Genomic DNA, 20,661 nt, shown 5'->3' on the forward strand with positions numbered 1-20,661 from the left:
AACGGTTGGCTCTTACATTACCCGCTAGAGATACGTATAGCACTGCTCTAACTGGCAGTCAGAAGTGTTTCCAAATGGACTGACAACACTACATTTAAAGTGCGCCGGAGTTGACAGCGTTGTCTATATGCTTTTACTGGTTAAAAGAGCGCGTAACAACTATAGACTGTTTGCTTAATCGTCCGTGGGTCCATAAAAGTTGCGTTTCCACAAAAGTTGCGTGTTCACAAAATTAATAGTGTCAGACGTTTTGCGTATTTAATGCAGGTTGTGACACAGAAAAGGAAAAAGATGAAATTAAACAACAACTGTCTAACAATGAGACAAATTCAGTGGTCGCCGGAACTACGTTCTGCGAGCGAGATCACTACACTTTGACCTTTAGAGCATAACAATATGAAATTTAATTTGAGAGGGTTGCGTTTGTTGTCATATAATAGAGAAAAGGCTCTCAGGTCTGTGTCGTGCGCAAAAAGACGCACGCTAGCTTTTGTACCGTGCAGTGCATCCAGGCTATTTTTTCTTTTCACGCGCTACAAGTTCAAACAGCATTGCGTGGTCAAAAATAGACAACAGAACCATTGTAACAAGTTTGAGAAAGATTTTATGTGATTTCTTGTAACTTGGAATTAAAATCATGGCAGGTCTTGGCCGGGGAGGGCGAGGAGCTTTGTTGCTTAAGGTAAAGTTTTTTTTTTTACTTGGTTTTAGCTATCACATCTGGACGCAAGAACGGGACACATAAAGGGGCAAAAATTATGGTCCCAAAGGTTTCTCTAATGCTTTGACATCTCTGTGTAATGAAGTATATTCTCTTTAGGCGTTGGAAACTCCTATGAAAACCCCTGGTCATTCCCAGGTAAGGCTTGTTTTTGTGTTGTATTTAATATAAAATTGTGACAAGATTGTTATATTCTCGGATTCGGGTTAACATGCTTTAAATTAAATTCAGCACCAACATTTATGAAAACATGCAAATTTTCAAGTTTATACACTTAACTGCCTCTATTTGGTAGCTAAAATGTTATATAATTTTTGCTGATAAATCCAAAAATGGCACTCATTTTTCTCAAAAGTTCCTTGTTTTCTTTTTCAAAATTTGATATTGTTAACCTGGATCCGAGAATATAAGCTGAATGCGCAAAGGATGAATTTCAGTGTGACAATATATGTTTACTTTTCAGTGGTAAACTCTTGGGCTCTGGTATTTAAGTGGCGGGAAAAAAGATGCTAGGATGGTGTGTCTTTTCATGTGAATTTCTTTTCACAGAAACATCATTTCAGTTTTTAAACTTTTCTGCACCAAACAATTTGCGTTACCAACACCAATTCCCTGCAAGAAAAATCAAAATTGCAGACACAAGTGAGCAAACCACAAGGCCGACTAGCTCTATTTATAAGGAAATCCGAGAACTTGGTAGTTATAACCTTTTTTTGCCCATAAGTAAATTATACTTAAATTCACCATAGCCTTCTGTATCAACAGGTAACTTCCTAAAGTAACTTAAAAATGCTGAGCAAGTGTAACTAATCAGCTACCTAACAAAGTATTTTGTAACTTCCAAGCATAATATTTATCTCTTAAACTTCATTTATATATAATGCAAAGTTATTATTGGGGTAATTGCTAATTAAATAATAAATCTCTGTAATTAATTTTGTCCTCCCGTTTCTCTCTCGTTATTTGTTTACAGCATGCTGCCATTTTTAAATTTCTAATGCTTGTCTCAGATTGTGTGACCATGTCTATTGTCTCAGCATGCTCAGACAATAGATATATAGTTACTAACCTATATAACCTTAATAACCTATATAGATATATACTTAAGAACCTTTAGTTCCCCTTCAATATACTAATTATATTTACAGTCCTGTGAATTCACATTGGCCGTTGGCATTGTCGATCAGAAAGCTCATCATCATCATCATTCTCAGCTTAACGTCCGTTTTTCATGCTAGCATGGGTTGGATGGGGTATATTAATGACCCTCTGATCTAGACTGTGTTAGATCTAAACTCAACTTCCTCTGTATAAAGTCTGTCCTTATAACCTCCTGCCAAGTCTTTCTCGGTCTGGCTCTGGGCTTTGCCCCAGGAACTATCAAGTCTCTACACTTTCTTACCCATTATCCCCCTCCATTCTTTCCAAGTACCCCAGCCAATTCGATCTTCTTATCTGGATAACATCTTCAACTCTACAGATACTTAGCCTGCTTCTTAGCTCATCTGAACTCTTTCTGTTTCTCAGACTGGCTTTACACATCCACCTAACCATTCTCATATCATTCCTTTCTAAACGATTAAGATCTTCCTGCTTCAAAGCTGAGCTGCATTAACAGCTTTGTTATGCTACCCTATATGTATGCCAAAGCTGGAATGCTGAGAAAACTTTATAACGTTTTTTGTAGACAAAGGCAAAAAAACGTAGATTTTACATTTTAAGTTATTTCAGACGTTCACAAATTGACTTTGCCACTCTAAGTCAAAATTGTCAATTAATAGAAAAAATAACACGTTTGCGAAAGATATTAGTTAAATAAATGTTTAATTTAAATCCTTAGAGTAAAGGAGAATATAACATGATGACCCTTGAAGGGCCTCTAATCAACCTTGCCCACCTCGTTTTCGTTGTATGTTGTCACAATTTTGCCGGCCGAAGCTTGCTCATTTTCGTGCTGAGCTTCAGTACTTTGGATTCACATTTATAGTTATAGTTATAATTATAATACTGTAAAAGGCCAAATTACTATTTACTCTTCAGCTTTTTACATGACACCACATGGTTTAAAATCTCCTCACACCATTATTAAGGTGAATTTTTAAATGGACCACAAATGTTTGCTTATCTAAGTTCTAACTAGTCGTTACCCTGTAGAAAAATCCACCTCTCAGAAAACCTACATCAATTTACTTGTTGCCTCACATGAACAGTGTGCATTTTAATATAGGTTGTCTACCATACATGCAGCACAAAATGCGTACAAAGTATTTTATTTATGCTCCATTAACCAATGTCTCAAAGATTAGCATTCTGTATGTGCAATTGATAGCACACCTAAATCAACTAGCAGGTATGGCATATGTTTGTGCTATAGCTGCAAATCAACTAGCAGGTAGGCATATGTTTGTGCTATAGCTGCAATATCCTCTACTTAAAATTGTTTTTCAGAATGGACAGTCACCAACACCATCAGGAGTTCTACCTTCCTCAAACACAGATCAAGCATCAAGTCAGTCAACTACATCAGCTACATCAACAGCCTCTTCTCGTCCTCCGATGATGATGGGCAGAGGTTTACTAGCACAAAAATTAGCAGAACAGCTTAAATCCAAATCTCCTTCACCTGGGGAGCAAAAGTCTCCATCACCCACAGCTGAGAAGTTGGAGGAGAAAAAAAGAACAACCCCTCCTACAGGTACTTATTATACATTTTGAAACATGCTGTGCGTTGACATCTTTTGGAGTATATTCATTAGTTCTAATTCTGTTTATCTCATGTTGGCAAAAAATTGCTGACATAGGAAGCTATTTGTCTGCTTTGTGGTTATAATTCTTGCAAGAGACCAGGCTTGGCTTATTAATGCGCCTCAGTTTAGTCGTTATAGCTCTCGCACTTTGTGCGGGAGACCGGGGTTCGATTCCCCTTGGCGGCGATTCAAGATGGGCAAGTGAATGTTACCATAGCCCCAGGTTAACTCAAACCATGTGATGGAAATTCAGAAGATGACACACTGTGTGGGCCGTTGGATATTGCAGAGAGTTGTCTGGCAGACCGCGGAACCTAATTGGGTTTGCTTAGCTTGAAATAAGCATTAAATACTCTAGGACTCCCCAACGAAGCCATGATCCCTCCTGGAAATAACAGATAGGCAAAATCCCTCTATATTTTTGAGGTCTATCTGTCTAAACTTTGAAACTTTTTCCTGTATATACACAAACAACAATTAAATTGAAACAGAAAAGAGGAGCAAAATATTTTTACGTCTAAGTTAAATGGAATCTAAGTCGATAAGAATTTAATGATATGAGGTAAAGGTACATACAAGACATAATTTTTTTAGCTACATTATAAGAGAATGTCCACTTTAGGAGTTATGGACAGACATAGTTAATGTAAAAGACATTTTTTCATTCACTAGTTTCACCACCACCCTCTACTTCTCCAAGTTTACCTACTGATGCGAAACGAGAGGTGAGTATTTTTCATGAACTTTATAAAATCTAGAGAACATCTATTCCTACTTTTTTTATGATAACATTTTACATATTTTCAGCTTTTCGTAACAGTGTTACATTTTCAATATATTTTTAATAATAAAACATTTTGCAATTTCTTAAATTACATGTTTTGCATCCAAATTTAATCTCCCAATGGGGTCAATTTTGCTAACAGTCGTTATTGAACAAAAGCCAACTTTATTCGTATATATTTTGTATATTGCATAAAATAATACATTGCATGACTTAGCTTTGCTAAAAGATAGCTGAAGATTCTCACATCTGTTGTCTTTTGAAAGTGATTTTTAATATATACATTACTTCTGAAGTACAAAAAAAAACATTTCTGTGTAAGCACATTTTCTTTCTTTTGAAATTTGAATACCAGATTATGCCAAAAAAGCCATGTTTTAAAAGAGTTATGGCCTCAATTTCAGAAAAAATGTCACAATTTATTAAATATTTTTGTTCTTGACTATTATCATATAGTTATTTCATTATACAATTATTATTGCACTTGTTTTTCTCACTTAGGCATCACCACCTGTAAAAGAATTAGAACAAATGACAGTGACATCAAGGTTAGTAACAAAGATATTCAAGACTGTGTGGGACTGTCTTTAAAAATGTTTTGTTTCCTTGCCCTTTGCAGTTTGCATTTGAATAACTTCTTTTGCCAGCTTCAAATCTGACAAAAGTCTGTAAGTCTGACCTATGTCATGGCCATGTTAGCCTATTTTTATTTAAACCAAAAAAAATACTTGCATTCACAAAATTAGCACTGAAAAAATAACAAAAACAAAGAAAAAATTGTCACCCTCAAGCATAGTATAGTAATAATTCGACCCTTGCAATGTATGAAGAATTTTAAGATTAAAATCTCAAAGTCATCATTAAAAACAGTTTGTAAAAATGCTAAAGTTTATTTAATTAAAAGCTTTTTGCCTATGGATAAACATTGTTTCAAAGTTGACATTTTTGAGATTAATTTTTATTTTTATTACTGCAGATTTATTTTTTAAAGAAGGGAAATAAAGAGGAAAAATCATTGCCAGTTAATATTACAACGCATTGAAAAGCTTGTTTCTTGTTTTTATTTTAGAATTAGCAAATAGGTAAAACATTAACTCAGATCACCCGAACAAATTTAAACAGAACTAGCGCTAAACTGATATCTCTGCAAGCATTACTGAGTTGTGGGAAAAAATTCCTCGAAATCCAAAATACTGCACACATACACAAAGGTAGAGAAAGAATTGGGGTCTTGTGACTTGTTTTCAGACTTGAAGAACCCTTGTAACAATATGGAACGTTAACATGTTTTTTGCGAAAATGCAGACTTTTCTGAATTTACCACAGGGCCTATTTTTTTAACTGTCATAATATACTTTCATAGAATATTTAAAATTGATTATAAAATTTGATTTGAAGCTAGCATAAAAATTTTGTGTTTGCAGTTTGTTTGTAGAAACAAAAAAACCCTCAAGTTGTGGGATGGAAGCAAATTATTTCTCAAAGAAAACCTAGCGATAAGAAAAAGGACAAACATTTTGTTGTGAAAAGAATTGTTAAGGCCTGTGGAAAGATCTACTCAGGCAGAATTAAAATAGAAAGAATAGATGATTCAGGAATTTTGATGATTAAAATGATGTACAGGTTGATGTGTTTTCAAACATATACTTAAGGAAATACCATGCCTGTCCATTTTTTTAAAAAAAGCTTGTTTACCTGTTGCTTCTATAGTCAAAAGCTTCAAATACTGATCAAAAAATTTACTGATCAAAAGATGTATAACGTGTGCTTTTGACGAACTAACCCAACTTTCGGAAGTTGGTCCCATTTTGATCCCTTGCGTCAGTTATTTCTTCCCATATCCAAGTTATTTACCCTCAAAGTTATCAGTGTAATTTAAAGTAAGCCCTTGACGTTAAATTAATGTTATCGAGGTTGTGAAGTTTAATTTGTCGATCATTGAGACATGCATTTTTCAAAGGAAACGAGCATATCCATTTTTCCTGTAAGAAGCAGATGGAACTGGATAACTAATTAATAGATGAATTATGTATTTATGACTTTATCTTCCAGGAAAAATTTGGAGAAGGGGAGTGCTGGTACGCCGTAAGTTTTCTCTGAATATATAAAACAACAAATATTACCTGGGTTTTGTCTCTTTATATTAATTCTTTTGTATTTACATTAAATCGTATTTAATTTTTTAGAAATCCCATGTGTGTAAACTTTATTGGCTTTAAAAGCAAGAAAGAAGCGGCATTCCAATACAGTGTGTCCTTTAAGTATGCATGTTTTTATGTATTTTTAATTTATATTGTATTTTTATATGTTTAGTTTTGCTGTCTGAATTTATGTTCATTATTTTTAGCCCACCTATAGAAAGCAAAAATATGCGTTTTGGAATGTTGAATGAGCATCGAGATATCATAGGAAAAACAAAAGCTTTTGATGGTTCAACGTTGTTTCTCCCCAATCGTCTACCAGAACCGGTAAATATATCAACAAATTGGCCAGTATAATATTGTAAAAATTTTATATAAATGAAAATGTTTTAAGTAATTTTTTTAGCATAGGTTTTTTCATAAATTTTTAAATAAAGGCGTAGCAAAAAGCATATGTATCAGGTGTGCTGCCATTGTCAATGTTTTTATAAAACATGGTTTTTTCGCCTCCCTAAAAAACCTGCACATTTTTGTTTTGTGATTTGTCCAGGTCAAAAAACTTCATATTTCAAATGTAAATTTCTCTTAAAATTTGGGTCTACTTTAATTCTTCTTTCTTTATTTCTTATGAGTTAATAATATCTGCACTTTTTTGTAGCAAATGAAATTACAAAGCAAAAGAATTACTGATGGCGCCACAATCGAATTAACTTTAACCCTTGTCAAGGTGCTTGACCCAACACAGTGCATCCAGTTATACAACATAATTTTACGAAGGTATAAATTATTTGCTTCACTTTAAAATAAATAATATAAATAGGGAATGGTTGAGAAAATTCCTTAAAAGTAGTGACTGCTTAAATTAAGTATTTAGTTAACTGAGAGATCAAGTCTTACTATTTACCAATTTCAAGTTAAAAGTTGAAGAACAAAAAACTTCCAAGCTCTAATGTTGTTTTTCTGATTTTGGAAGCTTTTCCTCCATGTCTTCGATCACATTCTCCATTTTAAAATGTGTACACAAAAGCGAGGCTTTCCATTTACGTCAGTGGTCATATTCCATCAAAACACAAGACTAATAGGTCTCCAGGAAATAAATGTATTTAGGAAATTACGTAATTTGTTCTACCTTTTGCTAAGGAACTTAGGGATAAAAATCATTTTTAGTATCGACCTCTTTAATTGAGTTTGGCATAATTAGGAAATTCTGGAAAGGTTTATTACAGCATATACAAACTAGAATTTTTAACTGCATTAAAAAAATTAAGTAACACATGTATAATAAAACAATTGTTAAAATACTGCACACTTTAAAGGTAGTGACTGCTTGGAAGTTATAATGGCTGTACCAACTCATATCCCTACAATGACAAAGAAAACTGCTACCTTTCACATCAATCTTTGATAAAAACAACCATAAACAAAACTTTATTTCATGTGGCCATGTCGAAGCACATAATCCGTCGGTGATATTCACTTATTTGTAAGGAAAAAATATGTTACTTTTACATGTTGCTGCGCTTGTAATTATATTTCTTGCTAGATTACGTTTTCCAAAATCACGCTCCTTGATTCAAATCATCGGAGACCGTTATGGTGATTCTTGTGTAAGATTGATTCGAAAGTTCTAGAAGAACGACTTAAATTTAAGGAAAGCAAAGTTAGATCTTGACTTTCTTTGTTACTGTAGAGATACTGATTTGACACCGAAGTTTTTGAATTTTCGTTTGGCAAACAAGAATTAGAAAACAACGGCCTCGTATAAACAATGCTAGAGAAAATTATTGTTATAAGAAATTAAAGAAAGAGAGTTGCGAATCAGAGTTTTAAACAGCCAAATTATCACACAAAAGGTGTATTTGTATGTATGTTGATAAGATAAGTCTCTTTCATGTATTTTTCGACCAGTTGGTGATTTCAAATTGTTTTGGCATGCATTCCAGAAATCACATTCAATTTTTTTGTATGTTTCTTGTGTCTAAGAGAGTACTGTTTTCCTCTCTGTACTGCATATAAATTTTGTTTTGATAATTTACTGACAATTTCTGTATATATTGGAATCATGTGCGCCTAAAACATGGGTTTTATGTGGGGCATGGGTCAAGTTTTTTAGTGTCTAAAAACTTTAAACGTTAAAGGATTGTTTTACTAGGAAATCCTAAGTATAACTTAATAGCTCTACCTACAACTGCTCCTATAATGTTGGAACTTGCCTGTATGTTTTTAGCAGGATCCCATGTGTGATGTATGGGGGATAAAAAAAGTTGTATAAATAATTTTTTTTTCAACTTTTTTATTTTGAGATTCTGCACATTGTAAGCTTTGGTTGTGACACATAAAATTTTTCCCGCTATTATTCCCCCCCCCCTTAGTATTTCAGTGTCCCAGTTTATAACAATTTTCCACTCGTTATTTATGTCACGTTATTTAGAATTATGAAGCTGTTGGAAATGAGTCAAGTTGGTCGTTACTACTACGATCCTAAGCGTCCTTCACCCATACCAGAACATAGATTGGAATTGTGGCCCGGTTACATCACAGCTATACAAGCCTATGAAGGTTTACTTTATTTTTTTTAAACATTTGTAAATCTTTGTATTAATTTCTGTCTTTAATGTGTTATCTTAAACTAGGTTTCCAGTGCAATCGAGTCCAGGGTTGACAAAATATTTTTCATATGTCTGTTAACATATTTTCTTTTTTTAAGATAAGATAACATTTATTTTGTCGTTAAAATAAGAATGCAAGTAAAATACAACTAAAAGTTACATTAGCCAGAGCAAATAAAAGAGGAAAATTATCTTATCATTGTACTTTTATTGAAAACAACACAAATATAGAGTTCTCTGTTTGTTTTATAATTCTGCTTCTTGGAACCATTTTCCTGTTGTTGCGGAAAAGTTTTTTAAACGTGAAAAAGAAGCAGTGTTGTGCCACTGTGGCAAAATTTGTATTGTGCACCATTTCTTATGTCATTTTTAGTGCAATTAAAGTTTGCAGATGCTCAACAATATTTTTGTTGTTGGGTGATATGTTCTTATGAATTGTTTATATTTTTTGCAGGTGGTGTTATGCTACTTGCTGACGTTTCGCATAGGTTATTACGAACAGATACTTGTTTAAACTTTATGTGAGTGATTTTTTTGTTTTTTTTATGTTAGTCTGGTCTGATGCTGAGACAGTTAATCATCTCTCTTGTAATTTTGTTGTTGTGGATTTGGAACATGATGGGACTTAGCAGCTGAATGTTCTCGTTAATTTAGAAGGCTGGATAATATAAAGCAATGGAACTAATCAAAATATAAGGCTGTTATCTCTCCGTGTTTGATATGACCCAACATCATGTTCTGTCTTTAAAAAATATTTAAATTAATATTGTTGTATTGAAGAAATATTGACACCAAATTTATTGTACTTTAAAACATTTGCAGTTACTCCCGGTAACTTGAACCTCCATGGGGACCAAGGAAAATAGTTCGGCTTAACAAATGTTTGGGTTAAATGAAGCTCTGAAGTCTAAAATTAGATTATAGTTCATGTTAAAGCAACAGGAAAAATTTGCAATATTGGCGATGAACAAAACATGCAAGTCCCTTTAAATTTTTCCTTGACAGAAACATTATTTATGCATTTTACATCAGAAGTTAATAAAAATTTAAACTTGACTGACATTTATCTTATCTAAAAAGCTGTTCAAGTTATCCAAAGAAATTAGGCAGGACGAAAAATAAATTTAAAGAATGTTCGAGTTATCCAAGGTTTGAGTTAACCTGAGTTTTTTATAAGAAAGTATTAACGAAAGTTCAAGGGATCCAAGAAAATTTTTCTAAATAATGAAATTTAGAGTTATCCAGTGTTAGAGTTACCAGAAGTTAACTGTAATACTTTATCAATTCAGGTATGATATCCTCCGCAAACATCCACAAAACTTCCAAGCAGAAGTAACGAAGCAGTTGGTTGGAACTGTTGTATTAACACGGTAAATTTAATTATGTCATTTATCAGAATAAAGTACTTGTATTTACTGTGACAGTTATCTAGAATATCCATACAATCAAGATGAAAATCCCTGCCCACTGGGTGCTCTCAAAATGAAATTACTGTCTACTGGATGCTCTGCTTCCACTGGATGCTCTATTTTAAACCTTCGAACATTAAGAGCTTGTGAACTATGTGTCTTTCAAACCCTAAAGACCTTATAAAAAACTTAGGACTATGTGGAATACCCTTTATTTTTTAGAAAAAGAACTTAATAATCTTGAAATACACATTTCCAATTTCCATATAAAGATTTGTCTTTTTTACATTTTTACTCTGTTCTATCGTAGGGTTTTTGCTTAGCTCTGTGTGTTTAAAATGCTTGGTGTACATATATCATGAAATATAGCAAAAAACAAATTGAAACTACAAACTTGAAAGTGTCATCTTATATTTATTATTTCTTTTCATTGTTGTTGTACATATATAGAATACAACTTTTTCAGGTATAACAACAAGACGTATAGGATAGACGATATTGCATGGGATAAAAGTCCAGAATCAAAATTTACATATCACAATGGCGAGGAAATGACGTACATTGATTATTATAAGTGAGTAGCTGGATAGAGAGAATTACTACCACCTAAACCTCATCTACTGTCTGTATTGAAACCCAAACTATTGCAAAGTTTTTTACACAATTTTGATGAGTTTTTAAAGGGAGGCAGTTTGGATAGGAGTCATTACAAAATGGAATTTAAGTAAATCTGTTTAATATGGATTAAAAAAAACTAAAAAACATAACTCTAACCTTTTGAAATAATGTTGTATTTTAGAAAATCGTATGACAAAACTTTATCAGACACCGGCCAACCATTATTAATACATCGACCTAAAGAAAAAAAAGGTGTTCAACAGAAAGTAAGTGAAACAGAAGGATAACCATTAGATTGTACTGTAAAAGAACAATGTGATAAAGTTTTAATGCAGAAACTTTCCCAAATAAACATTTGCAACATTTCCACAAATATAAATCTTGTAAATGATAACGTAATAAAATGTTTGCGAATGTGAACTTTTGCAAATTAATGCTCCTAGAAATTTCTGCAGGCATTAACCTTCACGAAACATTATAAGTTAAATATAACAACTTGTGCTTAAAATAGCTAAAATTAAAACAAAAATAGCCATTCTTAGTTGGAATTTTTTCTCTATTGTAAACAGTTACTTTGTGAATTAAAGAAAAACTTTTTTTCATGTTTATAAACCTTCATCAATTAATTATTTTGTGACATAAACTTTCCCATATTTGGTATGGTAAAGTATGCCTGTTTTTACGGAACTGCACTTTAACTAAAAATTTTTATGTTGTAGAATTTAGTTGCAAACAAATTTTTCCAATCTTTCAGTGGCAGTTGTGGTTTGTGCAAGGAAGGTCTTATTATTGTATATAATGTTATTTCCACTTTAATTTATAATGTAGGGTAAACCACTCGAGGTGATTTGTTTGATACCTGAACTTTGCTCAATGACTGGTTTAACAGATGCCATCCGCTCAGATTTTCGCGTTATGAAGGTAAAGTAGATGTTATTTGGGTTAGCCATATTACATTCAGTTATATCAAGATTTCTCATGTATTGTAAAAAAATAGATTTGTGGGATTAATTGCGTACAAAAGATATACTAATTTCAGATATTTTGCCGCAAAAATTATCCTCTATCGTTAAATTAAGTCAGTTAAATTTGGTGAGATGCTTGATGTTTGACTTTTTTTTTTCAGGACATCTCACAACACACGAGAGTGACACCTAACCAAAGGAAGCAAGCCATGACAAAATTTATACAAAATATTTACAGTAAACCAGAAGCAGTCGAAGAGTTACGTTCATGGGGATTGGAACTGGATAAAGATTTAATGAAAGTAATTATGCACATGTTATTTAGTGTTCGATTCTAGTGCAGAAGCTTGTATTCGATCAGAGACATGAAAGTGTAATCAGCCCTACCTGCTTGGCCATCAATATTAAAATATGATTGATTTCTTATTCGTTGTCTAGTTCAGTGGTTGCTGTGCTTTCACGACTTCTGTGGCTAAGATAAAAATTTTGAATGCACTAGGACCCCTTGAGTCAGTCATTGATAATAATACCAATGAGATTGAGAAGGCTATTCTAAGCATTCAGTGATTTAGTGACCACATTCAACTTTATTTTCTGTTTCTTACTAGATGGAAGGACGTTTATTACCACCCGAAAAAATTATACTTGGAAGTAAAACGATTATGTGTAACGATCAAGCTGACTGGGGTAGAGAGGCCACACGTGAACAAGTCATCAGTGCTGTAAGTATTGCAGGTTTTTTGGAGGAGGGCAGAGGAATAGAGTGGTCACACGTGAAAAAGTCATTTGTGCAGTAAAAGTAAACAGGGAAACAGCTAACAACTAAAATTGACATTGTAAAGATATTGTAAGTATGAAATGGTACTAGTTTATGGCACCGTATTTACAGGGTCCCTACACCTATATGATCCTAAAAAAGCCTAAAATTTCACCACGTCTTGTGAAACTGCTAAGATTTCCGTCATTGTTAGGGAACATCCATTTGTTAAACTCAATTTTTATAATAGATTTTCTTTTGTGGAATAAAAAAAATCCAAAATATTTATATTCTGCATTGGTTAAAGAGGGAATCAAATTACAACATCATTGATTTTTGTAAATTTAAGTTTCACTTTCCTTAAATCTGTATTTTCCCTGCTAATCTCCTTAAAACTTCTAAATTCTCCTAAATATTCTCTAAGATTAATTGCAAAATGAGTGGGAACCTTGATTTATCTTCTCAATCATGGATGTACTGTAGGAATATCTCCTTATGAATGTTTTAGTAGATTCATTAACTTAACCTTACCTAAGATTGATTGTCTGCAGTTGCATTGGTTATTTTAGACATTGTTATGACATACCAATTTGCGAGATATCTCTAATTTAGACCCCTAAAATAATAGATATGGTTTTAAATTATTTTAATAAATGCTGCTTTGAACTTAAGTCGAAGGACAAAGAGATGAAAAATTCTGTGGTAAAAATTGTTGCGGATCAAAGAATTGTCTGATTTTGAAAAAATTTCTGAACTTCATTTTACAACTTTAGGATATTCCACTAAAATAAGTTCCACAAAATTTTTTTCAAAAATTTTTTTTTGCAAATAATTTATATATATTCAGGGTGTTATTTTGTCTTAATCAGAGTGTCTGCTGGAACTTAAAAACTTTAAGCGGACAAGGTGACCTTGAAAATCCTAAGTATCGATTATGCTCTAGAAACCTTAAAACCCATAAAATATAGATATCTAAATGTATTTGTGTTTTGTTGTGGAACATTGCTTCAGTAGAATGTTGTGTTTGCATTTTTTAAAAAAATAGTTAACTTCCCAAAAGGTTTAAATATTCAGCACTGTCATTTTTAAGTATTTTTACATTACCTTTTCTTGTATTTTTCTTGTTTCCGTGTTCTAAGGAACCTCCAAATAATTATTAAAAAAAAACGCTGATCCCTTTAGAAGAGCATGTTAGTTGAGCTGTCTTTGTTTTTTTGTTCACAGGTTGATATCAATAATTGGATGGTCGTCTGCACGAAACGTGATCAGCAAAAAGCAATGGATTTTGTACAAACCATGAAACAATGCTGCCCACAAATGGGAATACAGGTATGTGTTTTGTTTGTTTAAATGTCAATGTATTACCACGTGATCACTACAAGTAACATAGAAAGTCACAACCACCCTTCGCTAAAATATTGGCACAATGGCACTTTTTTAGCTATTTCAGAAAGTTAATAAAAAGTAACAACAAGCTAATAAGTAAGCACTGAATAATCCACGTTAGGGCCCACAAAGATCTGAAATTTGAGAAATGCTGACGTCAGTAGAAATTAGCGCATTTTCAGAGTGTAACCAAATAACATTGAGTCCTATGTTCACAGTTTAAACTGCGTGAACCTAGCATTGAAGCTAATCTATGTAACTACTTGGAGAATTGCAGCATAATTTTCCATGTCTAGATAATTGGGATAGTTAAGGTTAGATGATCGAAATCAACCAAATCAGATCACAGCAAATGGATGCGATAGATTGATTAAAATCTTTTTTTTTTTTTTTTTCTAAAAGAGGGCCTAAAAGTTCGCTTTTTGTTACGTTTGTTTCGAACGATTTTGCACTTTTTTTTCTAAATATTCGCCTTCCAAAATGCGAGTAACCATATTTCTGGAAGTTGATAGGAAATACTATTGATAAGAGTATTTCTGTCTAAACTATTTCTGGTTTCTTTCACTTTTCCTGCTATCCATCCGGATTCTCGGTCTATGATCTTTTTATTGTCCAAAATCAATAATATGATCTTTTTTCCAACTATGGTTCGCAATCTCATTTTTGTTTGTATCTACGTTGCGTACGGCTCTTTTGTGCTCTTGCACACGTTGTTTGAACATTCGTTTCGTTTCACCGACATAAACACCATCAACATCCTTACACGGGATTTCGTAGACAATATTACATTGACTTTCTAGACATATTTTGTCTTTCTGATGCGACAGTTAGCTTAGTTAACTTGGCTAGCCACAAGCAAAAGTGCAGTTAGCAAGAGATAGGCAATCTCAAAACTTGATATTTAAGGCAATGATGAGAGATAGGCAATCTCAAAACTTGATATTTAAGGCAATGATGACAGAAAAAGTCTGAACTATAATGACAATGCTGGTCACAAGTATAACTGCAGTTGGGAGGAGAATTTGTGTACAAAATTAAGTATAATTGATTAAATAAAGATGTGGAGACATATAAATCTTTTTATTATAGTGTCGCGACCCATCTACGTTTGCTATTAGAGATGATCGTACGGAATCTTACCTGCGTGCTATCAGGGAAAACTTAAATCCGCAAGTTCAATGTGTTGTGTGTATATTTCCAACTTCAAGAGATGATCGATATGCTGCTGTGAAAAAGTTATGTTGTGTCGAGTCGCCAGTTCCATCACAGGTAAGTGACGTTTGTTGTTTGTTTAAAAAATTAGTTTGTAACATTGTTAGTACTGTTTGTCGGTACCATCATTAAAAAATTTGATAAAATTAGGGAACTTTTTCGTTTGTAATTTTACATTTTTCTTTGATTTGCATGAAACTATAAGCTTTGTTTCAAAATAAGGATATTTGAAAACTTTATCCCAGCACAAAGAAGCTATATAAGTGTTTCTGATTACGATGAATACTCGTCTTACACTGATGATGTCAAATGGCCAAGTTCGTCTACGACTCCTCGTTCGCTATCAGGCAATGTGTTGGCAATGCACAAAGCTACTCCGATTATACTGATCTAACCAGGGTGAATCGATCAGTAGAGTGCTATGACAAACAATCATCTGTATTTTTAGGATTTTCTGTATTTGTTTAAAATGATTTTTTGTGATATCAAAGTAAAATTCTTTGTTTGTAGATGATAAACGCTAGAACAATATCGCAACAAAACAAACTTCGAAGCGTAACCCAAAAAGTCGCACTTCAAATTAACTGCAAATTAGGTGGAGAATTGTGGGCGTTGCAGATTCCAATGGTAAGTTTATTGTGTGGCTGGTAAACTTATAAAATCCTTGCTTCGATACACTCACCCCAACAATCCCGGTTCCTGAAGTTTATTGTGTGGCTGGTGAACTCATTAAGTCCTTATTTCGTGGTCAAACTCACCCCAATAATCCCGGTTCATGGCATTAAAATTTTGAAAACAAGAAAAGTGCGTGCAAATTGAAATATATAAAATAATTTTAAAATATCAAATAAACTTTAGCTGTTTTTTTTCCCTTGTTTCTTTTGTTGCTATATACAAAAGCTTGTATAATGAAGAGTCAGCTAGTCAAATTGCGAGTGTACGCTTAGTTAAAGCTTGGGTAGCAGGACTTGAATTATTAGGGAGGGAAGGGTGATTGGTTCGCAAAAACAAGGTCTTTACCCACTATCAACTAACTAAAAGTCACTTTTTTGAGAGTTTGGTATCTTATTAGGCTATTGAGACTAGAATTTGGTGCTGAAAATGATTGCTTTTTTTTTTCATTTTCGTTAAAGTTTTTTGATAAAGGATTTTTAATCACCCTGTGGTTGAGTTTATTCTTACTGTCTAGAAAAACGTCATGATTGTTGGTATCGATGTTTACCACGATTCATCTAAATCTACACGATCGATCGGAGGTTTTGTGGCGAGTACAAATAAATCCTTCACTCGCTGGTACTCGCGATGTTGTTTTCAAATGCCAGGCCAGGAGTTGATCGATGGTTTAAAAGTGTGTTTTACCAGCGCACTGCGCAAATATCACGAGGTAGGCTAAAGTTGTTAGTATCAATTTTGTTGTTATACAAATTCACGGTTTTAGTGGACTTGAATCTGTAGTATTTTTGAAGCATATAGGCAAACTGACCACTGAAGGGATTGTTCAAGCGGCGACGAACATAAGAAATATTTATAAAACTGAATTAAAAGTGTATCTTTATTGTGATTGTGATTGTACTTTTAATTTTTTGTATTATACATCGTTTGATCACTTTAAAATTGATAGAAAAAACTGGGCAAATTGACACGGCGAAATTCAGGCAGCATAGTAGCGTTAATTAAGCCTGTGTAAGAAGAAAGGAATAGGTGGGATATGCTTAGCAAATGCTTTAAAAATACGTCTGTCTAAGCCTAAGTATGCCCCGATAGACACAGACGTAGATGATAGCAGTTTTGCTTAAAAACATGTAACGTACTTGAATTTACCTGTAGGAAAATCATTCGCTTCCAGAAAAGATTATTGTGTTTCGAGATGGTGTAGGTGATGGCCAACTCAGTGTAGTTGCTAACTACGAAGTGAAACAACTCCAAGAATGTTTTCCATTACTTGGTGAATCATACGAACCTAAACTCTCAGTTATCGTTGTGCAGAAACGAATCTCTCAAAGAATCTTTGCTGTGCAGGTGCGGAATCGACGTTTTTTTTTTTTTTTGCAGACAAACCAGGCCCTGCTTAGGCTTGTGAATACTTCAACATATGCTATTTTGTAAGCAACTCTTAAACCTATGCGAGAAATCGGACGTGTTATGTTTTCGAATCAAAAAGAAAAGGTCGGGCGTAAAATGTTAAACCGTAAATTGTAGTTACTCAAATAAATAATGAATATATTTGTTTCAATGTTGTGTTCTTGTGTTATATTTTACTTTTTCTTTCAACGATTTTTAATATTGTTGTTATTTAGGGAAGCGGTAACCTTGATAATCCAAAACCTGGTTCAGTTCTCGATCATTCAATAACTAGATGTGATTGGTAATAATTTTGATTGTATTTTTAGACGTGAATTTTAAATGTTTTCAGGGCTCTATGTACTAAGTAACTATGTAAAAATGAACGACATTGAGTTGTAATACTTTCTTCTTAGGGATGATTTCTTTTTGGTGAGTCAGCATGTTCGTCAAGGGACGGTGACGCCTACACATTACGTTGTTGTGCATGACACTACTGGAATGAAAGCTGATCATTTCCAAAGGTAAAATAAACCTTTTTTACATTACTACAAATATTTTTTTGTTTGTTTGTGTCCGCGTATAAGTAAAAAGGTAGTGTCATAGTTCCGTCGATATGCAGTATTAAGGTTGTTTTTTTCTGTGTGTTTTCTAGCGGATGCATAAAGTGCTCTCGCCTTGTGTGGACGATACGGCTGCACTCCTAACATGCATGTGTTGTGGACAAAGAAAAAGCGCTGTTGCCCTCTATGTGTTTAGTTGAAAGTTTTGTAATCTCACTTTGCGCTGCTATGTGCGTCCTAACCTCTCAATTTGCGTGTCTTTCAACGGACAACCAACAATGTCGCACTCTCTGCCTACTTAGCTTTTTTTATTGGACTATACAAGAACTCGCCTTCCAAAATTCGTTGTCTTTTTGCTGCAATCTATAATTCACTTTGTTTTTGTCGACATGTGTTATATTTATTGTATTTTCGCTCTCCTTCATACTGTATTTTTCTTGTTGTTCAGGTTATCGTATAAACTTACGCATTTGTATTACAATTGGCCTGGCACGATCCGTGTACCTGCCCCATGCCAGGTAAGCTTTTAAACCTAATCTATTAAAGGGGCAAGCGCATTGATAAACCGCTTACTCCCCTCTCTCCTCCCCTCTCCTCCCCTCTCTTCTCCCCTCTTATTCTCCCCTCTTTGCGTAATCTCTCTCTCATTAACGCCAGCACCCCACCCCCCTCCCCCCTTTTGTATGGTGTACCTCTCGTATAGTGTACCCTTCGTACCATCTGTCCTCTTTTGCTAACCAGTTGTATCCTTTACCCCGTATACGCTCTACGCCTTTTACACTGTTTAATCTGTCCCATCTTTTCTTTTACGCTCTGCACCTTAGACAATCTATCTTCAAACAGACAATATTTCCTCATACCACGCCCTCCCTCCTTGGATCCTTTACTCTGTGCACGCGCTACGCCTAGTAGTACGCTTTGCCCCTTCTTGTAAGCTTTGCCATAATACAATTTGAACCCTCCACTCCGTGTGCGCTTTACCCCCTTGTAATAATTTTTCTGGTTTTTTTAGTACGCTCACAAACTTGCATTCTTGGTTGGTCAGTCACTACACAAGGCTCCAGCACTGGAATTATCAGATCGATTGTTCTTTTTATAGAATTTTACATTTTCTTTTGTCGAAGATTTATTTTTACGTCAGTCGCCACCTCTACAGCATTTGAGACGTCAATTAATCACGGACGTGCGTCATTGTATGTTCATCGGAGTTTTTTTATTTATAAAATTTATGTTCACGCCGCGTAGCGTTTATGTATATAGATTGGTTACAGACAGGTTATTTTATTTTCAACAAATATTATGGGTTTTGGCAGCTCGTGGTTGTAGAGTGCCCTGCATATAGAAAATGTCATAGGCCATGTTGAGAACTAACCAGTGACAATAAGTTATATTGGATTGAAAATGTTTAGGCCTGCCTATTGTTTCAAGATAAATCCTCCTAGTTTTAAGCTAACGCTTTTTAATCATGTACCCCATTTTTCCCGTAGGTTTTACCCCATGTATAGAGATTTTTACAGATAAAATGTTTTTTAACTTCGACAACACTGGAGTACATGGTCTTAAAGTTTTTTATTTTTATTTTTAGTATTGTGTTTTATCAGAATATTTTGCTGGTACAGAAAATAATTGTTTTTTGAATCCACCCTCTGCTACCCTTTACTGGTTAAGGTCTCGTTGAATCCAGGCATATATAGCTCTTTTCGCTAGCTTAAAAGTTGAATTTGTTGTTATGACTTGTTCGAAATGTTACATCAGTTAGGTTGGTTTTTAGGCTAATTAGATGGCAATGGGATTTTTTTTGCAGACCATGTATAAACAATACAACCCTTCTACTCCCCTCCACATGTGAAATTTCGAAATTTAACAAGTCTGTCACGCAAAATGGTAACCGCAGTAGCTAAACATACAAAATGCGGTAAATAAAGGACGGGCGGACGTAGCCCACCGACTAGTTCACTTAAAAAAGCTACTTGCATTACTGGATGATGAAATGGTAAATAGGTATTATGGTAAATTTACTTCTCGCTTTTGTGTTCAATTTTACGAAAATCGATGTAACCATTCGACGGAGAAATAGAAACTATTTGATGGGATTCGCTAAACCACCATTTGTAGGGGTTAGTAACCCCTATTTCGGAGTTTGTATAGCTTCAAATCGAAGCTTGGGGAGAGCCTGGTAAATGGGTGGTAAAATGTGTTGCTGTCACTGTTACCCCCACCCTATTACAATTAGGTTAAGAATTTCTAAAGTGTTTGAATTTTAATTTGAATTATGGGAGTTTTCAAATTAGCGAGATTCGAATTAAGTACGGTAACTATTTGGATTATGGAAAAAACAACTTTCACTTCTTGATTTTAGAGTCCAATGATTTTTTACATTTGAATATGAAAATTATAATTGATGTTTTTTCTACAATCAGGACATTTAACTCATGTGGTCGATTCCCATAGCTAGTCTAAATATCAATTATCGTAAATCCACACAGGGATTGAATGGACGTGCGTAGAACTCGAAAAGTAAATTCAGGGATCGGAAATGATGAAGGGATTTAGTCAGACTGTTGTGCTTAATTGTAGGATGGGGGAAGGGAGGAAAGGAAAGGAGAATATTGTATTTTGTATCTTTTCAGGCATTTGTACGAGTTTTGGAAACGAAAAAATTCAAGCACAAACTGTTTTAATAAATAA

General features: G+C 33.9%; 1 protein-coding gene across 1 annotated transcript; it reads left to right on the top strand.

The window, feature by feature from the left end:
• Nucleotides 1-506: 506 nt before the first annotated feature.
• On the top strand, nt 507-19,285 carry LOC130628528 (piwi-like protein 1). The gene is made up of 26 exons (XM_057441462.1): nt 507-682; nt 821-859; nt 3,170-3,416; nt 4,141-4,193; nt 4,754-4,800; nt 6,305-6,337; nt 6,439-6,513; nt 6,600-6,720; nt 7,052-7,170; nt 8,825-8,952; nt 9,457-9,523; nt 10,292-10,372; nt 10,878-10,985; nt 11,211-11,295; nt 11,858-11,950; nt 12,156-12,296; nt 12,603-12,716; nt 13,976-14,080; nt 15,227-15,406; nt 15,860-15,976; nt 16,539-16,733; nt 17,177-17,368; nt 17,647-17,714; nt 17,827-17,934; nt 18,422-18,491; nt 18,986-19,285. The coding sequence occupies exons 1-26, from the start codon at nt 638-640 to the stop codon at nt 19,070-19,072; spliced, it is 2,718 nt and encodes a 905-aa protein (XP_057297445.1). The 5' UTR covers nt 507-637; the 3' UTR covers nt 19,073-19,285.
• Nucleotides 19,286-20,661: the final 1,376 nt, after the last annotated feature.

The sequence above is a fragment of the Hydractinia symbiolongicarpus genome, chromosome 15, assembly GCF_029227915.1.
Source record: "Hydractinia symbiolongicarpus strain clone_291-10 chromosome 15, HSymV2.1, whole genome shotgun sequence".
NCBI classification, from domain to species: domain Eukaryota; kingdom Metazoa; phylum Cnidaria; class Hydrozoa; order Anthoathecata; family Hydractiniidae; genus Hydractinia; species Hydractinia symbiolongicarpus.

Coding starts and splice junctions, on each gene's coding strand:
- LOC130628528 (XM_057441462.1), top strand. CDS start 638: ATGGCAGGTCTTGGCCGGGGAGGGCGAGGAGCTTTGTTGCTTAAG. Junction 3,417..4,140: donor AAGAACAACCCCTCCTACAG/GTACTTATTATA, acceptor TTCATTCACTAG/TTTCACCACCACCCTCTACT. Junction 14,081..15,226: donor GCCCACAAATGGGAATACAG/GTATGTGTTTTG, acceptor TTTTTATTATAG/TGTCGCGACCCATCTACGTT.